The sequence below is a fragment of the Heterodontus francisci genome, chromosome 19, assembly GCF_036365525.1.
Source record: "Heterodontus francisci isolate sHetFra1 chromosome 19, sHetFra1.hap1, whole genome shotgun sequence".
Lineage (NCBI taxonomy): Eukaryota > Metazoa > Chordata > Chondrichthyes > Heterodontiformes > Heterodontidae > Heterodontus > Heterodontus francisci.
In genome coordinates this window covers 50,755,006-50,772,733 of record NC_090389.1, presented here as the reverse complement: position 1 = coordinate 50,772,733, position 17,728 = coordinate 50,755,006, and the positions used below count along the sequence as shown (strand labels likewise).

Sequence of the window (17,728 nt, the reverse complement as noted above, 5' to 3'; positions counted from 1 at the left end):
AAGAACTTCTTCATGCAAAAATGACCGACATTTGAAGTAGTCTTTGGGTCGTATTGGGCACCCCCACAGATATAAACCCAAATAGAAAACAAACAGGCAGCACTAATAGAGAACTATATACAGCTGTATGTGTTTGTAGAAATGCTGCATTCATTCATGCATGGCAAACCATTCTTGTTTTGGGATAGAAGAGCTGTGCACTATTTTCAACACAATGGCCTCACACACAGATGATGTAGTGAGATTTATCTCATGTCATGTGTTTGTAAATAAAGGCTGAAAAAATGACTGCCAAACACTTTCTTGGAAGAAAATTTTGCTACTCAGTACAGCTCTTAGTAATGAAATCCCTTGCTGTTCTGTAGAAAGACTGGGGGAAGGTCTCAGCTATGTGGAATTCTATAACAAAGTCTAGATGAAAAATAAGTTGTGAATAACTACTGGGAATAAATCATTTTGTCAAGTAGTTTTATTGATAATTTTATGGAGATTAATGGAATGGAAAATACAAGAGAATAGTTTGCGAACAATCTAAATGTAGAACTGCTTTTCTTTCAGGATGATTATGTGCTGGAAGTGCGTCACTTTCAGTGTCCAAAATGGCCTAATCCAGATGCTCCTCTCAGCAGCACCTTTGAACTTATTAATGTATTAAAAGAAGAGGCCTCCACCAGAGATGGACCAACCATCGTTCATGATGAGTATGTATTTCTGTCTTCCTCTTTCACTTTATATTCCTAATAATCCCCACACACATGAACACACATATCCCATGATTAATTATTGTCCAGCTGGGAGGGGACTACTCCAATGTCTCTTTAGCTGGCCACTAATGTACTACTTTTGCTCCTTGATTCTAGTATATTTCCACTTACAGTCCAAAAAAACCTCGATCAGATTATTAATGATCATTATTTTGATGGAATTACCACTTCATTTTGCAGGGAAAATGAGGCATTTATATTGTCATTGGCAACCTGGGTTCTATTGGAGCTAGGCAGTATTTTAGTCCTCAAGTAACAATATAAATGAGACATAGAGGTGTGCAAAAGTGATCCACACTGACCTGTGCTCTCATTTTAACTCCCTCACAGGATAAAAGGCAATATCTTTACTCAGCACCCTATATTGCACAGAATTCTGGCACTTAAGCTGACTGAATCACTGTATTTTCGAGTACTAATTACCACTAATTGCCTGCCAATAACATACATTAGTGTTTGTTTCCAATCATCAGCCAAATAGTATTCTTGAAATGTGACAAAATGGTTTCCAGTTGAGAAGAAAACGTGAATAGCTAAAAATGAGCTGAAGAGTAATTCCAAAGATTTTGGCTATGAAACTTCATCAGGGTTCTCCTGATCTCCCACTGTAACCTGAGTGGGGAATTGGTGGAAATGTCAGAGACACAGCTGAATATGGCTGTTAACACTTAAAGTTACGGTGGTAGTTATGACAAGAGACTGGGTAAGAATCCACAGACTTTTCAGGCATAAATAGTTGTAACCAGAGTTAGGTTTGACTTTTTTCCCCCTCATATCTTGTATAGAAAAAACTATTAAGCAGTTCTTCACTCAATTGGTAGCCCTTAGGACAGCTGTGGGCAAGATCCCATACTGGGAATTGAGCACATAAATTAGACTTACTCTTGCGTGCAACAATGAAGAAATACTGCATTGTCATACATGCTATCTTTTGAAAGGTCAGATGCAGCAGTGGGTCCTCTGGGTGCCCGAGTCAACATTCCTCCCTCACCAACTGACGGATTAATTGGTCATCTGTCTCTTTGCTATAAGTCTTTGCTGACAAAGAAGGGCTGCTCTGTTTTGTACAATCACTCCAGAAGTACTTCACTGCGTGAATTGTTTTGAGAGATTTCAATGGTGTAAGGCACTATATATGCTTTTCCTTTTTTTTTACAAAAAGGAAACTTCCCCTCTCACCCTCCCTAGCATCTGCCATTAATGACTTACACTCTCATAAACTATTCAATCAGCTGGATAAAATGGTCTGGGTCATGAACCTCTCATAACATGACAGTTAGACTTGGTTTGCCAGAGGGACGGCTAAATTACTTTTTCCTCATACGGCTGTTGTAGTTGGTTTTGACTGACAAGACATATACTGGTAGAACTGTATCTCCCCTCTTCCTTTTACTGGAGATGGACTGCTGTGCACACACCAATCTGTCCAGCTTTCTATATAATAACTAATAAAAGTTGCAAATATTTTGAAGTCACTAAGTAGAAGCACCTTGCTCTGAGATTTATCACTTTGCAGCCAACATTCTGATGAGGATTTACAGAGCCAAATGTTAGTTTGAAAATATTTAATATAATCGATTCAAATGAAACATCTTGCTTTCACTCTTCTGGAATTCCTTAGAAATAGTTAAAACAAAGCTATCTCACACAATAAAATAAATGGTTATGTCTCATTCTTTTCCTGTACACACCGTTCAGTATAGTTTGAAAAATGAAAAACATGTTGTTTACCTAGAGCACCTTGTCATTATAATGAATGTCTGTGTTGCCCACTGCTCCATAGCAAGTGCCATTAGTTATCCATGGTTTGATAACCATGACATATGCTGCCTTCATTTAATTAGAACTATAGAACCATAGAAAAATTACAGCACAGAAGGAGACCATTCAGCGCCGGCTGAAAAACTAGCTGCCCAATCTAATTCCACCTTCCAGCACCTGGTCCATAGCCTTGCAGGTTACAGCACTTCAGGTGCATGTCCAGGTACGTTTTAAAAGAATTGAGGGTTTCTGCCTGCACCACCATTCCTGGCAGTGAATTCCAGACACCTAACACCCTCTGGGTGAAAAGTTTTTCCTCATGTCCCCTCTAATCCTTCCACCAATCACCTGAAATCTGTGCCCTCTGGTAATTGACCTCTCCGCTAGGGGAAACAGGTCTTTCCTGTCTCCACTATCTAGGCCCCTTATAATTTTGTACACTTCAAGGAAAACAACCCTAGCCTATCCGATCTTTCCTTATAGCTGCAACTTTCTTGTAAATCTCCTCTTCACTCTCTCCAGAGCAACTATGTCCTTCCTGTAATGTAGCAACCAGAACTGTACTCAATACTCCAACTGTGGCCAAACCAGCGTTTTATACAGTTCCAGCATTGCATCCCTGCTTTTGTATTCTATACCTCGGTCAGTAAAGGAAAGCATTCCATATGCCTTCTTCACCACTTTATCTATCTGTCCTGCCACCTTCAGAGACCTGTGGACATGCACTTCAAGGTCTCTCACTTCTTCTACCCCCTCTTAATATCCTCCTGTTTATTGTGTATTCCCTCGCTTTATTTGCCCTCCCCAAGTGCATTACCTCACACTTCTCCGGATTGAATTCTATTTGCCACATTTCCACCCAATCAATCAAACCATTGATATCTTTTTGGAGTCTACAGCTATCCTCTTCACTATCAACTACACAACCAATTTTTGTGTCATCAACAAATTTCCCAATCATGCCTCCCACATTTAAGTCCAAATCATTAATATATACCACAAACAGCAAGGGACCCAACACTGAGCCCTGTGGAATGCCACTGGAAACAGTTTTCCATACACAAAAACATCTGTCGACTACTACCCTTTGCTTCCTGTCATTGAGCCAATTTTGGTCCCAACCTGCTACACTCCCCTGTATCCCATGGGTTTTCATTTTACTGACCAGTCTTCCATGCGGGACCTTGTCAAATGCCTTACTAAAATCCATGTGGACCACATCCACTGCACTACCCTCATCAGTCCTCCTTGTTACTTCCTCAAAGAATTCAATTAAGTTAGTAAAATATGATCTTCCCTTAACAAATCTATGCTGACTATCCCTGATCAGGTCTGTGCCTTTCTAAGTGGCAGTTTATCCTGTACCTCAGATATAATTCTAAGAATTTACCCACCACCAGGTCAGACTGACCGGCCTATAATTATTTGGCCTATCCCTCGCACCCTTTTTAAACAATGGTATAATGTTCGCAGACCTCCAATCCCCTGGCACCTCGCCCGTATCCAGTGAGGATTTGAAGATGAATATCAGTGCATCCGCTATTTCCTCCCTGGCTTCTTTTAACAACCTGGGATGCAATCCATCCGGCCCTGGTGATTTATCCACTTTCAAGGATGTCAGACCCTCTAGTTATGCTAATCGTATCTAATATTTCACACTCCTCCTCTTTTACTACAATGTCTGCATCATCCCTCTCCTTTGTGAAGACAGAGGCAAAAAAACTCATTAAGAACCCTGCCCCGCATCATCTGCATCCATGTGTAAGTTCCCTTGTATATCTCTGATAGGCCCTACCACTTTCTTAGTTATCCTCTTGCTCTTAATGTACTGATAAAACATCTTTGGGTTTTCCTTGATTTTACCTACCAATATTTTTTCATGTCCTCTCTTTGCTTTTCTAATTTCCTTTTTTACTTCACCCCTGCACTTTCTGTACTCCTCTAGGCTTTCTAAAGTATTTAGTTTTTTGTGATCGTCATAAGCTTTCTTTTTCTGCTTCAACATACCCTATAAGCCTCTAGATAACCAGGGGGCTCGAGATTTGGCTGTACCCCTTTATCTTTGTGGGGATAGGCCTACATTGTGCTTGTAGAATCTCGCTTTTGGGTGCATCCCACTGGTTTGCCACTGATTTTCCTTCCAGTAGCTGTGTCCAGTCCACTTTCGCTAGATCGCCTCTCAATTTCATAAAACTTGCCTTCCCCCAATTTAGAACTTTAACTCCTGTTTTATCTTTGTCCTTTAAAACTAACTGTATTATGATCGCTATCTCCAAAATGGTCACCCACTGCTACTTCATCTACTTGCCCAGCTTCGTTACTGAAGACTAAATCTAGAATTGCGTCCCCTCTCGGGCTTGTTACGGCGCTGGCTAAAAAAGTTATCTTCTGAAAGTTCTGTCTGTAAATGCACTTGTAAAGGAACAACTGAAGACAAAGAGTTGCCTTTGGATAAAGTGAACACAAATGTACTTTAACTGTAAAATTAGCAACGTATGTGTTTAATTAGTTTCTGGGTTATAAAATGTTATCTTACTATTTTTAAAAATGTATCTATTGATGTTGAAGAATTCAATTGAAGGCAGTCATTAAGGGTGATGTAGAGCATATGAAAATTACATTTTAACAAACAATTGAGAGATGTTGCAGGAAAAAGAAAATGCGACCATTCATCTGAAGAGAAACCTTGGTACCTTAGGCAAACACTTAATCTCATTCTGTGTTGTGCAGGTTTGGAGGTGTCTCTGCTGGGCTATTCTGTGGCCTTACCACTCTGTCACAGCAGTTGGAGTGTGAATCTGCTGTGGATGTCTATCAGGTTGCAAAGATGATAAACCTGATGAGGCCAGGAGTTTTCACAGATGTTGTAAGTACTTGATTATGTAAAATGAAAAAGTCTTATCATTTTACATTGATACCCATAACCTTTAATTAGTCCTTGGAAGCTGCACTAAGTCTTACACTCAGATAAAAGCAATAAATATGCCTAAAACGTACATGCAGAATTATAAAAGGGACGATCTTGGCCTGAATTTTACCAGCGCGCTGCACTCCGCGGTGGCAGTTTGTGAAGACGGTGGCCTTCTGACCTGGAAGCACTGCCGCAGAGCCCCTGCAATATTACGCACGGGGGCGGGAAGCACTTCAGGAGACATTTACATTTTTAAAGTGACACGGTTTCAATTCAATTAAAATTTTATTAAAACTTCAAATCCCCTCTCCTACCCGCCCCATGCATATATAATTCGTTTTATGCCCTACACCCCCCGAACTTTATTTCCTTTGACCCTAAACCCCTTCCCACCAACCCCACAGCCAATAAGGATTGTTTTTCCACTCTTCCCCCCCGCCCCCCCCCCCCCGCACCGGCCCTGATCATTTTATTCCTCACCCCTCCCCACCAGTGTCTTGCCTCGGATCTCCGTACGGAGTTCTGAAGTCGCGTGAGTTGCGGCCGGCAGCCGTAAAATCGACGTGGGACGGCCACCGGCTGCAGTTAAGTTAATTTGCATGCAAATCAAATGAGCTCATTTCAATATTTTAGTGAAGGCCTCGCTGCCAAGAGGTTAGGGGGCCACACCCAGGCCTCGCCGTTGCCGCCGCCGCTAATATTTGGCGGGGCCTTCTCGGGGTCGTGAGTCGTGGCAGGTTGCTCCTGCAAGCATTTTACGGGCCTCCCCACCACGATCTACGATGTCGAGGGGCTGGTAAAATCCATCCCCTGGTGTTATGGTGGTCTTCTAACATATCACATTTTAAAAATATTCGTTCCTGAGATGTGAGCATTGCTGGCAACGCCAGCGTTTGTTGCCCATCCCTAATTGCCCTTGAGAAGGTGGTGGTGAGCTGCCTTCTTGAACCACTGCAGTCCAGGTGGTGTAGGTACACACACAGTGCTGTTAGGAAGCAAGCTCCAGGATTTTGACCCAGCGACAGAGAAGGAATGGCACTATATTTCCAAGTTAGAATGGTGTGTGGCTTGAAGTAGAACTTAAAGGTGGTGGTGTTCCCATACATCTGCTGCCCTTGTCTTTCTAGGTGGTAGAGGTTGTGGGTTTGGAAGATGCTGTCGAAGGACTCTTGGAGAGTTGCTGCAATGCATCTTTGTATATGGTATATACTGCTGCCACTGTGCGTCGGTGGTGGAGGGAGTGAACATTTAAGGTGGCTAATGGGGTGCCAATCAAGCGGGCTGCTTTGTCCTGGATGGTGTCAAGCTTCATGAGTAGTGTTGGAGCTGCACTCATCCAGGCAAGTGGGGAGTATTCCATCACAGTCATAACTTGTGCTTTGTAGATGGTGGACAGGCTTTGGGGAATCAGGAAGTGAATTACTCGCTACAGGATTCCCAGTCTCTGACCTGCTCTTGTAGCCACAGTATTTATGTGGCTGGTCCAGTCAAGTGTCTGGTCAATGGTGAGAGCCTATTTGAGAGCCTTCTAAAGAGTACGTGGCACAGGCATATTTCTGGGATAATTCTATCTTAGATTTTATCTTTTGATAAGCTGTAAATGGCATTAGTCTCGAATGTTGACAACTCCGTTTTAAATTTGCACAATATTGCAATGGTTTTGCCTTGAATGTTGCACACAATTATAAGTGATGTTGAAGTAGTAATATGTACAATTAATTAACACAAGTTTTTCCGAATCTGATAGTTTTTGTCTGTCTTTGCACAGGAGCAGTATCAGTTCCTATATAAAGCAATGCTCAGCTTAATCAGCACAAAAGAGAATGGAAATGGCCCCTCGTCATTTGACAAAAATGGCACCATTATTATCAGCGATGAATCAGACCCAGCAGAAAGCATGGAATCTCTCGTGTAATTTGAAGCTTTTTGCAAATGGCACTTCATTTGAAAAACTTCTAAGGACTGAATGAACTTCTGAGGCCTTTTTTGCCAGGTTCCAAGTTTAATGACAACCTGACTGTATTTTTTACAGTGAAGAGAGTTTTGATGTTTGTTTTAACCATTGAGTCTTATTGTTATCCTGCTGAGTATTTGCACCTCTTATTTTCACAAGATGAAAACACAATCTGTTCTAGTTTGCACTATCTAATCAGTGTTACTGCCTGTAACAACTAGTACAAAATCTATAATTTCCCAGAAATCCATGAAAATATTCTGTCTGTAATCCTCTATAACTTGTGCTTCATAGGAAGACAGAACATGTGTCTGGAGATGGCTTCAGGGTAATTTTGCAAACAAAACCATTCTACATTTTGGTTGTTGACCAACTCAGAGAATATTTTGTGCAGATTGTGGCGTATTATTGAATTTACTTTTAAGTAATACATAATTTGAGCCTGGCAAGTTTTTGTAAAATACCAGTGATATAACCTCCTACATTCCAGTGATCAGAGTATAAACATTCAAAAAATATAACTCTTACTACAAAATAGATTAGTGATGACCAGGTGTATGGGTACAGCTATTAATTTATCATCTTCTTGAAGTTTTATATATTTGTACTGCACCAGGCTATAACTGGAGATGTGTGGAGAAAATGACTTTGCATATGGCAGGAAAGGCATAAGTATCTTGGTAAGGGAAACAATCATCTTGCCTGCAAGAATGTGCAGCAGTAGTCACTGTTTTTGAAGGATTAGTATGAACACTCTGAGTCGGTTTCCTTTGCAGGAGGTAAGAACTGATACGACAAAAAGCAGATTGACGTATGTTTTTGCACAGTGGGTTATGTCGGTCCAAAATGAGGGTGCATCTAATAACAATGTTACACCATTGATAAATAGTAAGTGGGCTGCATCAATAATGTAGCATATTTGCCTTGTCAATAATCAGTCTTTTGAAAATATTACATGATTTGAAACATTTTTTTAAATGACAGTGGAGCAGAATTTATTAACTTACCAAAGATATAAAGTGGTTCTCAGCAGAATGTAGGAGTTTTTATTTTCAAAAATATTGTTTTAATGGTCTTATTCATTATTTTTAGCTGTTTCTTTAGTCCAAGGTCAATTTTTTTATTTGCAGATTCAATAAGTGACTCGATAAGATGAATGTTATCAAGGTGCCAGTTCATATTTAATTTTATGACAGGACAATTCTACATACTGAATAAACTGTTCACATAGACGTACATACCGTAATTACTATTTAGAATTGTATGGTCTCTCTTTTTAAAGGGTTGACCATATTTGTACATAAGAGTCGTGTGTGATATTCGGTTAGTTATCTGCAGATATGGCTATGTTCTCATAATGGGAAGAGCATAGCAATGTTGGACTGAAAATGCTGTCAGATTTCTCTCTGACTGGACATCTTTGAAAAAAACTGCTACCTGGAAATGAAAACAAAAGTTTCAAAATTTTTGTTAAAAAAGAGATATTTTCACAAAGTGGGAGACATTTTCTATACAAGATAAACATTTGATGAGGCAAACATGAATCAGAGTTTTAGGGAATTAAAAAGCTTGAGCTGTTTTCAGGGAAAAAATGTTTAAAAAAGAAAAAAAAAGTCTTTTCTCAACAAAGGGGAGATTTTTGAATTTTTTTAAAAACCTCGTGTTTCTCCAACATTTGGGGTAGTGGTGTTCAAAAGAATTTTGTTTCAGCATTTTAGACAAAAGCGGTGGTAGTTCAAATATCATGTCTTGAAAACTGTAAACTTTATTCATTCTTTAGGGTAGCAGATACAATCAAACTGTAAATATTTTGTTGCTTGAACAGGCATCTTAAGGGGACTTTGTATCTACGGTATATAATCACAGAATTTTATATTTTCATATAAAGCTAATTTTTTTCTAGTCTCAACTCCTTCATAGTTTGTGGTGGCAATGTGGAAAGCTGTATGTGCATTGAGGTAGTACCATGAATACTGTGTCATCACATTTCAAAGGCATTCAACATATATTACTTCTTGGGGGCAGTGGTTGTCGAAGTTGCAGGTATTTTCAACTATATTGTCGGTGTGTGCAATAGGAATAGATCTAGGCAGTTGCTGAACAAGTTTGTCTCATCACCCATTTGAAAATGTGGTGTTCTGTAACTTGAAAAAATCTGCTTTGTTCTGTTGGCAACTATATTAAATTGTTCTATTATAGTGTTATTTAATATGTAAATTGTATTGCTATACATGAAATAAAGTATGGGGTTTGATGGACCTATAGATCACACTGTTATGATTTTGCTGAAGGTCTTTATTTTGATGATTTAAAACCTACTTTTCTCTGCAATACATTTTAGATTAGCTCGAAGTCATCCAGCAGATGCAAGATTGAAATTCCTCCCGTTAGTAACTTCATGCAAAAAGTCAGTAGAAAAGCAAATCACTACAGATGCAGGAATTCAGAAATAAAAACAAAAATGCTCTAAACTCTCAGCAGCATCTGCCGGGAGAGGAAAGTAGGGTTAACGTGTCAGGTCAATGACCTGTGATCAGAACAAGAAGTTGTTACAGATGAACTGTTTATAAGGAAGAACAGAATGAAAAGGGGACAGGGATTTTTTAAAAAGGGTCTGCGATCAGGTGGAAGGTAGAGATGATTAAATGACAAGTGATAATGGTGCAAAATAAAAGGAAGCAGCAATGAGAGAAACAAAAGATGTATCCAAGACTCAAAGGATGTGTAAATTGTTACAGCATTATAGCAGAGTTGGGGGTGGTGGTTGGGGGGGAGCTCTGGCAAAGTGCAGAAGGCTCCAATGGCCCCGAATGTAGCACAAGAAAAGGGAAGATGACACCGGGGTGCAGACCACCCCACTGAACGTTTACTGATCCCAAGCAGCAGCCACGACTCCACCCATTCCCTGAAGTGCTACTTCCTCCATAATCCATCATCAGCACCTGCATTCTGTTCTGCAGCTAAAAAAAGATGTTTTGTCGTCTTTTTGAGCTACTGCTATCCTTTAAACCTTACAACATGATAGGCTTCCCCTCTCTCCACAACAACCCCACCTCCCCAATCCACAAATTGCTAGCACACATTACTGGAACTGGACTGACCCAGAAACTATGGTGGAATCAGCCTACTTCTTGATGGGTGGGTGTGAGTTGTGCTCTGCCCTTCTTTCACTTGGATTCTGCCTGTGTGGAAACTCTAGCTCCATGAGTGTTACAAGGTGTTTTTTTTTTTGCCAGAAATAATCAGAGGGAAAAATTTGATTGGGCTTGATATCGGGTGCTGGTAATGTGATGCAGAATTATTTCATGCCCATGTGGTCCCTTTGAGGCAGGCAGCACAGAAACTTCTGTTGTTTGCTCATGAACATTATTATAGTGTGCAGCTGAGCACAAAACATGCTGCTGACTGGCTGCACGCTCAACAAGGGGCCCAGATGCATGCATGGCTAGCATATCGTACAGCTGGCCTGCACTTCTTGAAGGTAGCCTGTCCCTCTTAAAGGGGAGGTGCACTCCGGCTGCAGCAGCTGCTGGGACAGTGTCAGAAAGGCTTTGATGGAAGGAAAGAGGACTGGTAATGGAGCGGCAAAGCAGAGAGACGGCTCCCAGACTCTCGGATATGGCACTGGAGGCCTTACTGATGGAGGTCGAAAAGGGAAGAGAGGCCATGTTTCCACAGTGGACCAGGGAGACAAGGCACACCCTGCAAAGGGAATGGGAGTAGGTAGCCAAGGAGGTCAATTCCTGTAGTCTGGTTCTGCAGACCTGGCTGCAGTGCTGGGAAAAAGTCCAATGACCTCACATCTGCAAATGACATCTCCTTTGTTTCTGTAAAGTTTATCTCTGCAGAGAAAGCATCTTTGTTCTTTCTTTAATGGTGTGAGTGTGTGTGTTGGATTATTTGGAAGGGAATATATTTATACTTGCATATTTGAACGTGTGTGTTAATAAGCTTTGAATCTTTATTGAATAAGTCTTGTTTTATAATAAATTAATAATTTTGTTGTTTATTAAAGAAACCTGTTTGGTGGATTTGTATTCTGACACGGATAGATAAAAGTATATAATTGGCCATATCCAGAACTGGTTAAAATATTTTTGAATATATGTTGTGACCAGTGGAGTAGTGGGACTAGAGGGAGACAGTGCACTCCTCCAACCTCTGTCATAACACTGTCAAGGAGCATGGAGAAGTCAGGTTCTAACTTGGCACAGGATGTCACGCAGAGCTGGGAGCCCGTCCTTTCCAGCATGGAAGTGATAGAGTCATGGAGAGATAAAGTACTGATGGCCAACTCTATGACAGCACTTGCTGACCCAGCAGTGATGCAGCATCTGGTGATCGATGTCTCATCTTCCATTGCAGCACAGGCAGAAGCCACCCAACATCTCAGTGCTGCAGTGGAAACTCAGACTGAGGTCACGAGGTCCATGCTTGCTGTCCTCATGTTTGCGGATGCCAGTGCTCAAATGGTATGCAAGCTCTCACAGCAGTCCAGAAATCTGTGCTCCAGTAGATTACAAGCATTGCTGAGGTGCCACGCTGGACAAGTGGCAGTGGCTCCGTGGTGTATGAACCTGCCAACCTCTCTCCGGAGGACAGCATTCATGCTACCATTGTCACTCCACCAATGCCAATGCTCATGCCTCACAGTCAGTCAGCCCAGACTACTGTCGTCCATGCTGAAGATGCAATCTGAAGCCAGGCCCTCAAGGCCCAGAGTGCCTGAGGTCATCCTGCAAGGCCATCTGCAATCTCTCCCACTGAAATCCAGCAGCCATGCTGAAGTTACTGGGATAGCACTGCATAGGAACAGTAGGCCAGCCAAAGGGACCCACAAGGCAGACAAAAAGGAAATATACTCCCGTACTCACTGACCTATATTGGCTCTCAGTTAAGCATTGCCTCAATTTTAAAATTCTCATTATTGTTTTCTAATCCCTTCATGGCCTCTTCCCTCCCTATCTCTGTAATCTCCTGCAGCCCTACAATGCTCCAAGATATCTGCACTCCTCTAATTCTGGCCTTTTTAGTTGTTGTGCCTTCAGCTGCTGAGGACCTAAGCTCTGGAATTCCCTTCCTAAACCGCTCCACCTCTTTGCCTGGCTGTCCTCCTTTAAGACACTCCTTAAAGTCTATCTCTTTGACCAAGCTTTTGATCATCTGACCTAATATCACCTAATGTGGCATATTTTCTTTTATAATGCCCCTGCGAAGCGCCTTGGGACATTTTTTTTTTACCTTAAAGATGCTATATAAATACAAGTTCTATATGTTTTCTTGCAAGTGTTGTTGGATAAAGTTGTTTTGGAATGGGTTTTTGGTGGGGGGCTTTTATTTCAGGATTTTGGATACATTTGCTGTGATGGTAAATAGCAGATAGAAAGAAAGGTGGGGGATTTTGGAGCAATAGCGATGTGGGTATGAGATAACAGCATTGTGGGGCTGGAGGAGATTACAGAGATAGGGAGGGGTGAGGCCACAAAGGAATTTGAAAACAAGGATGAGAATTTTAAAATTGAAGGATTGCCTAACTGGGAGCCAGTGTAGGTCAGCCAGCATGGGTGTATTCCCTTTGTGCCTGTCTTGCGGGTGCCTTTGCCTGACCGAGTGTTCCTGTGCTGTACTACCCCAGTGACTGCAGAATGGTTGCTGGTAGGCTGCTGGCTTTCAGTGGGGGAAATTGCAGATGGCCTTACAGGATGTGATCTCATATTCACATCCCTGTTGCTCCATGAAGTCTGAGTATCTGCTCACAGACAGCTCGTCTAAAGCAAAGGAATCCCAGATGCCTCCTTATTTCCCCCTCCTTCTCCTGAAGTATCCTCCAAAGGCCTGATGGCAAGAGCTGCACCCTCATGAGAGCCAGGTTGTGGAGGATGGAACAAATCACCATGATCTTGGAGACATGGTGCGGTGAGTACTGAAGGCTCCCCTCAGGCAGTCCATGCAATGGAACCACTGTTTCAGAACACCAATGGTTTGCTCCATGACATTCCAGTTCGCAGCACGGCTCTCATTATAAGCATGTTGTCCAAGCGTAGTCAGGTGGCAGAGGGGTATCATGTGCCAGGTGTAGAGTGGGTATCCCTTGTCACACAGCAGCCAACCTCCGTTTCATCATGGTGGCTCAAAGAGGGCAGGTTCGGCTGACTGGCACAGGATGAATGCATCGTAACTGCTGCCAGGATAGCAGGCATTCACCCACAGGATCTTCTGGTCATGGTTGCACACGAATTGCATGTTCATGGAATGGTAGCCCTTGCATTTGTGTTCACATCTCCTCATTGATACTGTGAGGTCTGCAGAGCCACGTGCATGCAGTTGATGACACCCTGCACTATTGGGAATCCAGCTAACTGGCAATGCCACATGCTTGCTCCTCCTGCTTCTGTCTGGTAAGAGAGAAGACAATCACATCCCCTGCCGTTCTGTATAGGGCCTCTGTCACTTGCCTGATGCAGTGATGCACAGTGAACTGTGAAATAATGGAAATGAACATAAGGGGCTGGATTTTAAAGTCCCTCCACCGTCAGGAACATTGGCGGGAGGGCAATGATGATTGGTGCGGCAGAGGCCCACCACCAGCCCCGATGGCAGCAGGCCCCATGCCGATCTCGGCGGCGGTGAGGCCTTGTGGCGACTGTCCCGCCGCTCGGTGACGGGTCCCCCATTTCAATATATAAACTAATTTACATACCTGATTTAATGAGGGTCCCGTCGCCTCCTTAATCGCCGTACCGATTTTCATTCGGGCGGCCGACAATCCCCGTTCAGGGAAATGTGGCGCGATACCTGTGGGGAGGGGGGAGGAGGATTTTTTCTCTGTGTGGCGGGGGAATGGGTATTATTGCTGTGGGTTGGGGGGCAATGGGAAGGGGTGAAGGGCAAAGGTACCGAACTTTGCGGGGGGTGGGGAGGGAAGGTCAAGTTCTTAATAAACTAATTCCGGGGGGGGAATAAGGGCAGGAATATTTTGTGATGCCATTGGAGGGGGGGTGGGAAAATGAATTTAAGGGTAATTTATTTCTGCTTTTTGGTAATTCAAGCGACCTAGACATTTAATTTTTAAATCTCCATTAAGGGCTGTGGCTCACCCACCCCCTCCACATCATCGTGTGGGGCGGGCGCTGCAGCCATGCAAATGCGCCGCCGCATTTGAAATCGCAGCGGCTTCATGACGCGGAGCCCGTGTGGGCGAGGTGCATTTTTTTACATCCGCCGCCTACTTTGGCAGCGGACTCTTAAAATGCAGCCCAAGAAATAGGAGCAGGAGTAGGTCATATGGCCCCTCGAGCCTGGTCTGTCATTCAGTAAGCTCATGGATGATCTGATCTTGGCCTCAACTCCACTTCCCTGCCTATTCCCCATAACCCTTCTCTCCCCTGTAGTTCAAAAAGCTGTCTATTTCAGCCTTGAATATATTCAACTCAGTCTCCACAGCTCTCTGGGGTAGAGAATTCCAAAGATTTATGAACCTCTAAGAGAACCTCTTTTTTTGCGGGCGGCACAGTGGCGCAGGGGTTAGCACCGCAGCCTCACAGCTCCAGCAACCCGGGTTCAATTCTGGGTACTGCCTGTGTGGAGTTTGCAAGTTCTCCCTGTGTCTGCGTGGGTTTTCTCTGGGTGCTCCGGTTTCCTCCCACAAGCCAAAAGACTTGCAGGTTGCTGGGTAAATTGGCCATTATAAATTGCCCCTAGTATAGGTAGGTGGTAGGGAAATATAGGGACAGGTGAGGATGTGGTAGGAATATGGAATTAGTGTAGGATTAGTATAAATGGGTGGTTAATGGTCGGCACAGATTCGGTGGGCCGAAGGGCCTGTTTCAGTGCTGTATCTCTAAATAAAAATAAAATAAGAAGAAATTCCTCCTCATCTCTGTCTTGATTGGGCAACCCTTTATTCTGAAACTATGCCCCCTAGATCTAGATTCCCCCACAAGGCAAACCTTCCTCTCAGCATCTACACTGTCAAGCTCCATGTTTCAAAAAGATCACCTCTCATTCTTCTAAACTCCAATGAGCATAGGCCCAACCTTCTCAACCTTTCCTCACAAGGCAAACCCTTTATCCCAGGAATCAACTTAGTGAACTTTCTCTGAAATACCTCCAATGCAAGTATATCCTTCCTTAAATAAGGAGACCAAAACAAAACTCTTAATGGCTGGATTTTAAGGAGACCTCGACATAGGGATCCATGGCGGGGGTGGGGGGGTCCTGAAGCTGGCCATAGATGAGGCCCGATATTACCGTACCTCGACGTTGGCAGGGCCCGGCCCGATATTACTGGCAGCAGCGAGGCCTTGTGGTAGCCTGCCCGCTGCTTGGCGACGGGACCGCAATGTAAATCAATTAAAATATCTGAATTAATTAATTTCACGTCGCCTCCTGATACCCCACCGTTATCTTCACTCCGGCGGCCGGCATTTCCGCACCTTTGGATCCCCTTCCAGGGAAACGAGGCAGAACAGTTGTGGCAACAGGTCGGCGAATTAGGTTTCTTACTGCGGAGTGGGGGGAAGAGGTCAAATTAAAGTCATAGGTGTGGGGATGGTGGGAAGGGTTATAGTTTAAAGTTTGTTCAGTTGTGGGGGGGAAGGTCAGATGCTAAAGGTAAGTGTTGCGGGGGAGGGCAAATATTTAATTTAATTGTTATTGGGGGGAAGGGAGGGGGCAAAAGAGATGTTTTTTAAAATTCCATTTAACATTTAAAAGTGGCGTCAGCGCCTGCGCATAGGCAACTTCCGCCATTGCCAGGGATGGACAGCCCATCCCCTCCACGTGACCAGGGGGAGGGGGGCCTGCCTCGACAGTTAAATGAGCCACTGCGCTTGGAATCGTGGCGGCTCTTTGGTGTGCGGCCCACCATATTTTTTCCCTCCGCCTCTTTCGGCAACGGGCTTATAAAATTCAGCCCTAGGTATGGTCTCACAAACTCCCTGTACAGTTGTAGCAAGAGTTCCCTATTTTTATACTTCATCCACCTTGCAATAAAGGGTAATTTTCCATTTGCCTTCCTAATTACGTGCTGTAAGTTTTTAAAAATTCTTTCAAGCGATGTGAGCAACACTGGCAAGACCAGCATTTGTTGCCCATCCCTAATTGCCCTTGAGAAGGTGGTGGTGAGATGCCTTCTTGAACCGCTGCAGTCCATCTAGTGCGTGTACTCCCACAGTGCTGTTAGGAAGAGAGTTCCAGGATTTTGATCCAGCGATAGTGAAGGAATGGGGATATATTTCCAAGTCAGGATGATGTGTGGCTTGGAGGGGAACTTGTAGGTGGTAGTGTTCCTATGCATCTGCTGCCCTTGTCCTTCTAGTTGGTAGAAGTCGCGGGTTTAGAAGGTGCTATTGAAGGAGGTGTGATAAGTTGCTGCAATGCATCTTGTATATGGTACACACTGCTGCCACTGTGTGTCGGTGGTGGAGGGAGTGAATGTTTACGTTGGTGGGTGGGGTGTCGATCAAGTGAACTGCTTTGTCCTGCATGGTGTCAAGCTTCTTGAGTGTTGTTGGAGCCGCACCCATCCAGGCAAGTGGGGAGTATTCCATCACACTTCTGATGTGTGTCTTGTAGATGGTGGACAGGCTTTGGGGAGTCGGGAGGTGAATTACTTGCCTCAGAATTCCCAGTCTGTGACCTGCATGCTAACTTTTTCTGTTTCATGTACAAGGATACCCAGATCTCTCATTACTGCAGCATTCTGTAGTCTCTCTCCATCTAACTAATATTTTGCTTTTCCATTCTACTCCCAAAGTGGATAACCTCACATTTTCCCACATTATTCTCCATTTGCCAAATTCACTTAATCAATTGATATCCCTTTTCAGACACTTTGTATCCTGCTCACAACTTGCTTTCCCACCTATCTTTGTGTCGTCAGCAAATTTGGCAACAATACAATCCAAGTCATGAATGTAGATTGTTAATAGCTGAGGTCCCAACACTGATCCCTGTGGCAACCCACTTCTTACAGCTTGCCAAACTGAAAATTTATCCCAACTCTCTGTTTCCTGTTAGTTAGCCAATCCTCTATCCATGCTAATATATTACCTCCAACACCATGGGCTCTTATCTTGTGTAGTAAGCTTTTATGTGACTCCTTAAAGAATGCTTTTTGGAAATTCAAATACACTACATCTACTGGTTCCCCTTTATCCACCCTGCTCGTTACTTCCTCAAAGAGCTGTTATAAATTTGTCAAACATGATTTCCCTTATTTCCTGTTCATAAAACTGTGTTGACTCTGCTTGATTGTATTATGATTTTGTAAATGTCCTGCTACTACATCCTTAATCATGGATTCCAACATTTTCCAAATGACATATGTTAGGTTAA

General features: G+C 43.1%; 1 protein-coding gene across 1 annotated transcript in view; it reads left to right on the top strand.

Moving 5' to 3' along the window:
- LOC137380054 (receptor-type tyrosine-protein phosphatase gamma-like) overlaps nt 1–9,644 on the top strand; it is an 870,349-nt gene extending 860,705 nt beyond the window's left edge. The window contains exons 27-29 of the mRNA XM_068051600.1: nt 559–701; nt 5,256–5,391; nt 7,205–9,644. Coding sequence (XP_067907701.1) covers nt 559–701; nt 5,256–5,391; nt 7,205–7,351 — 426 coding nt within the window. The 3' untranslated portion in view covers nt 7,352–9,644. The remainder of the gene's footprint in view (nt 1–558; nt 702–5,255; nt 5,392–7,204) is intronic.
- The last annotated feature ends 8,084 nt before the right edge of the window (nt 9,645–17,728 follow it).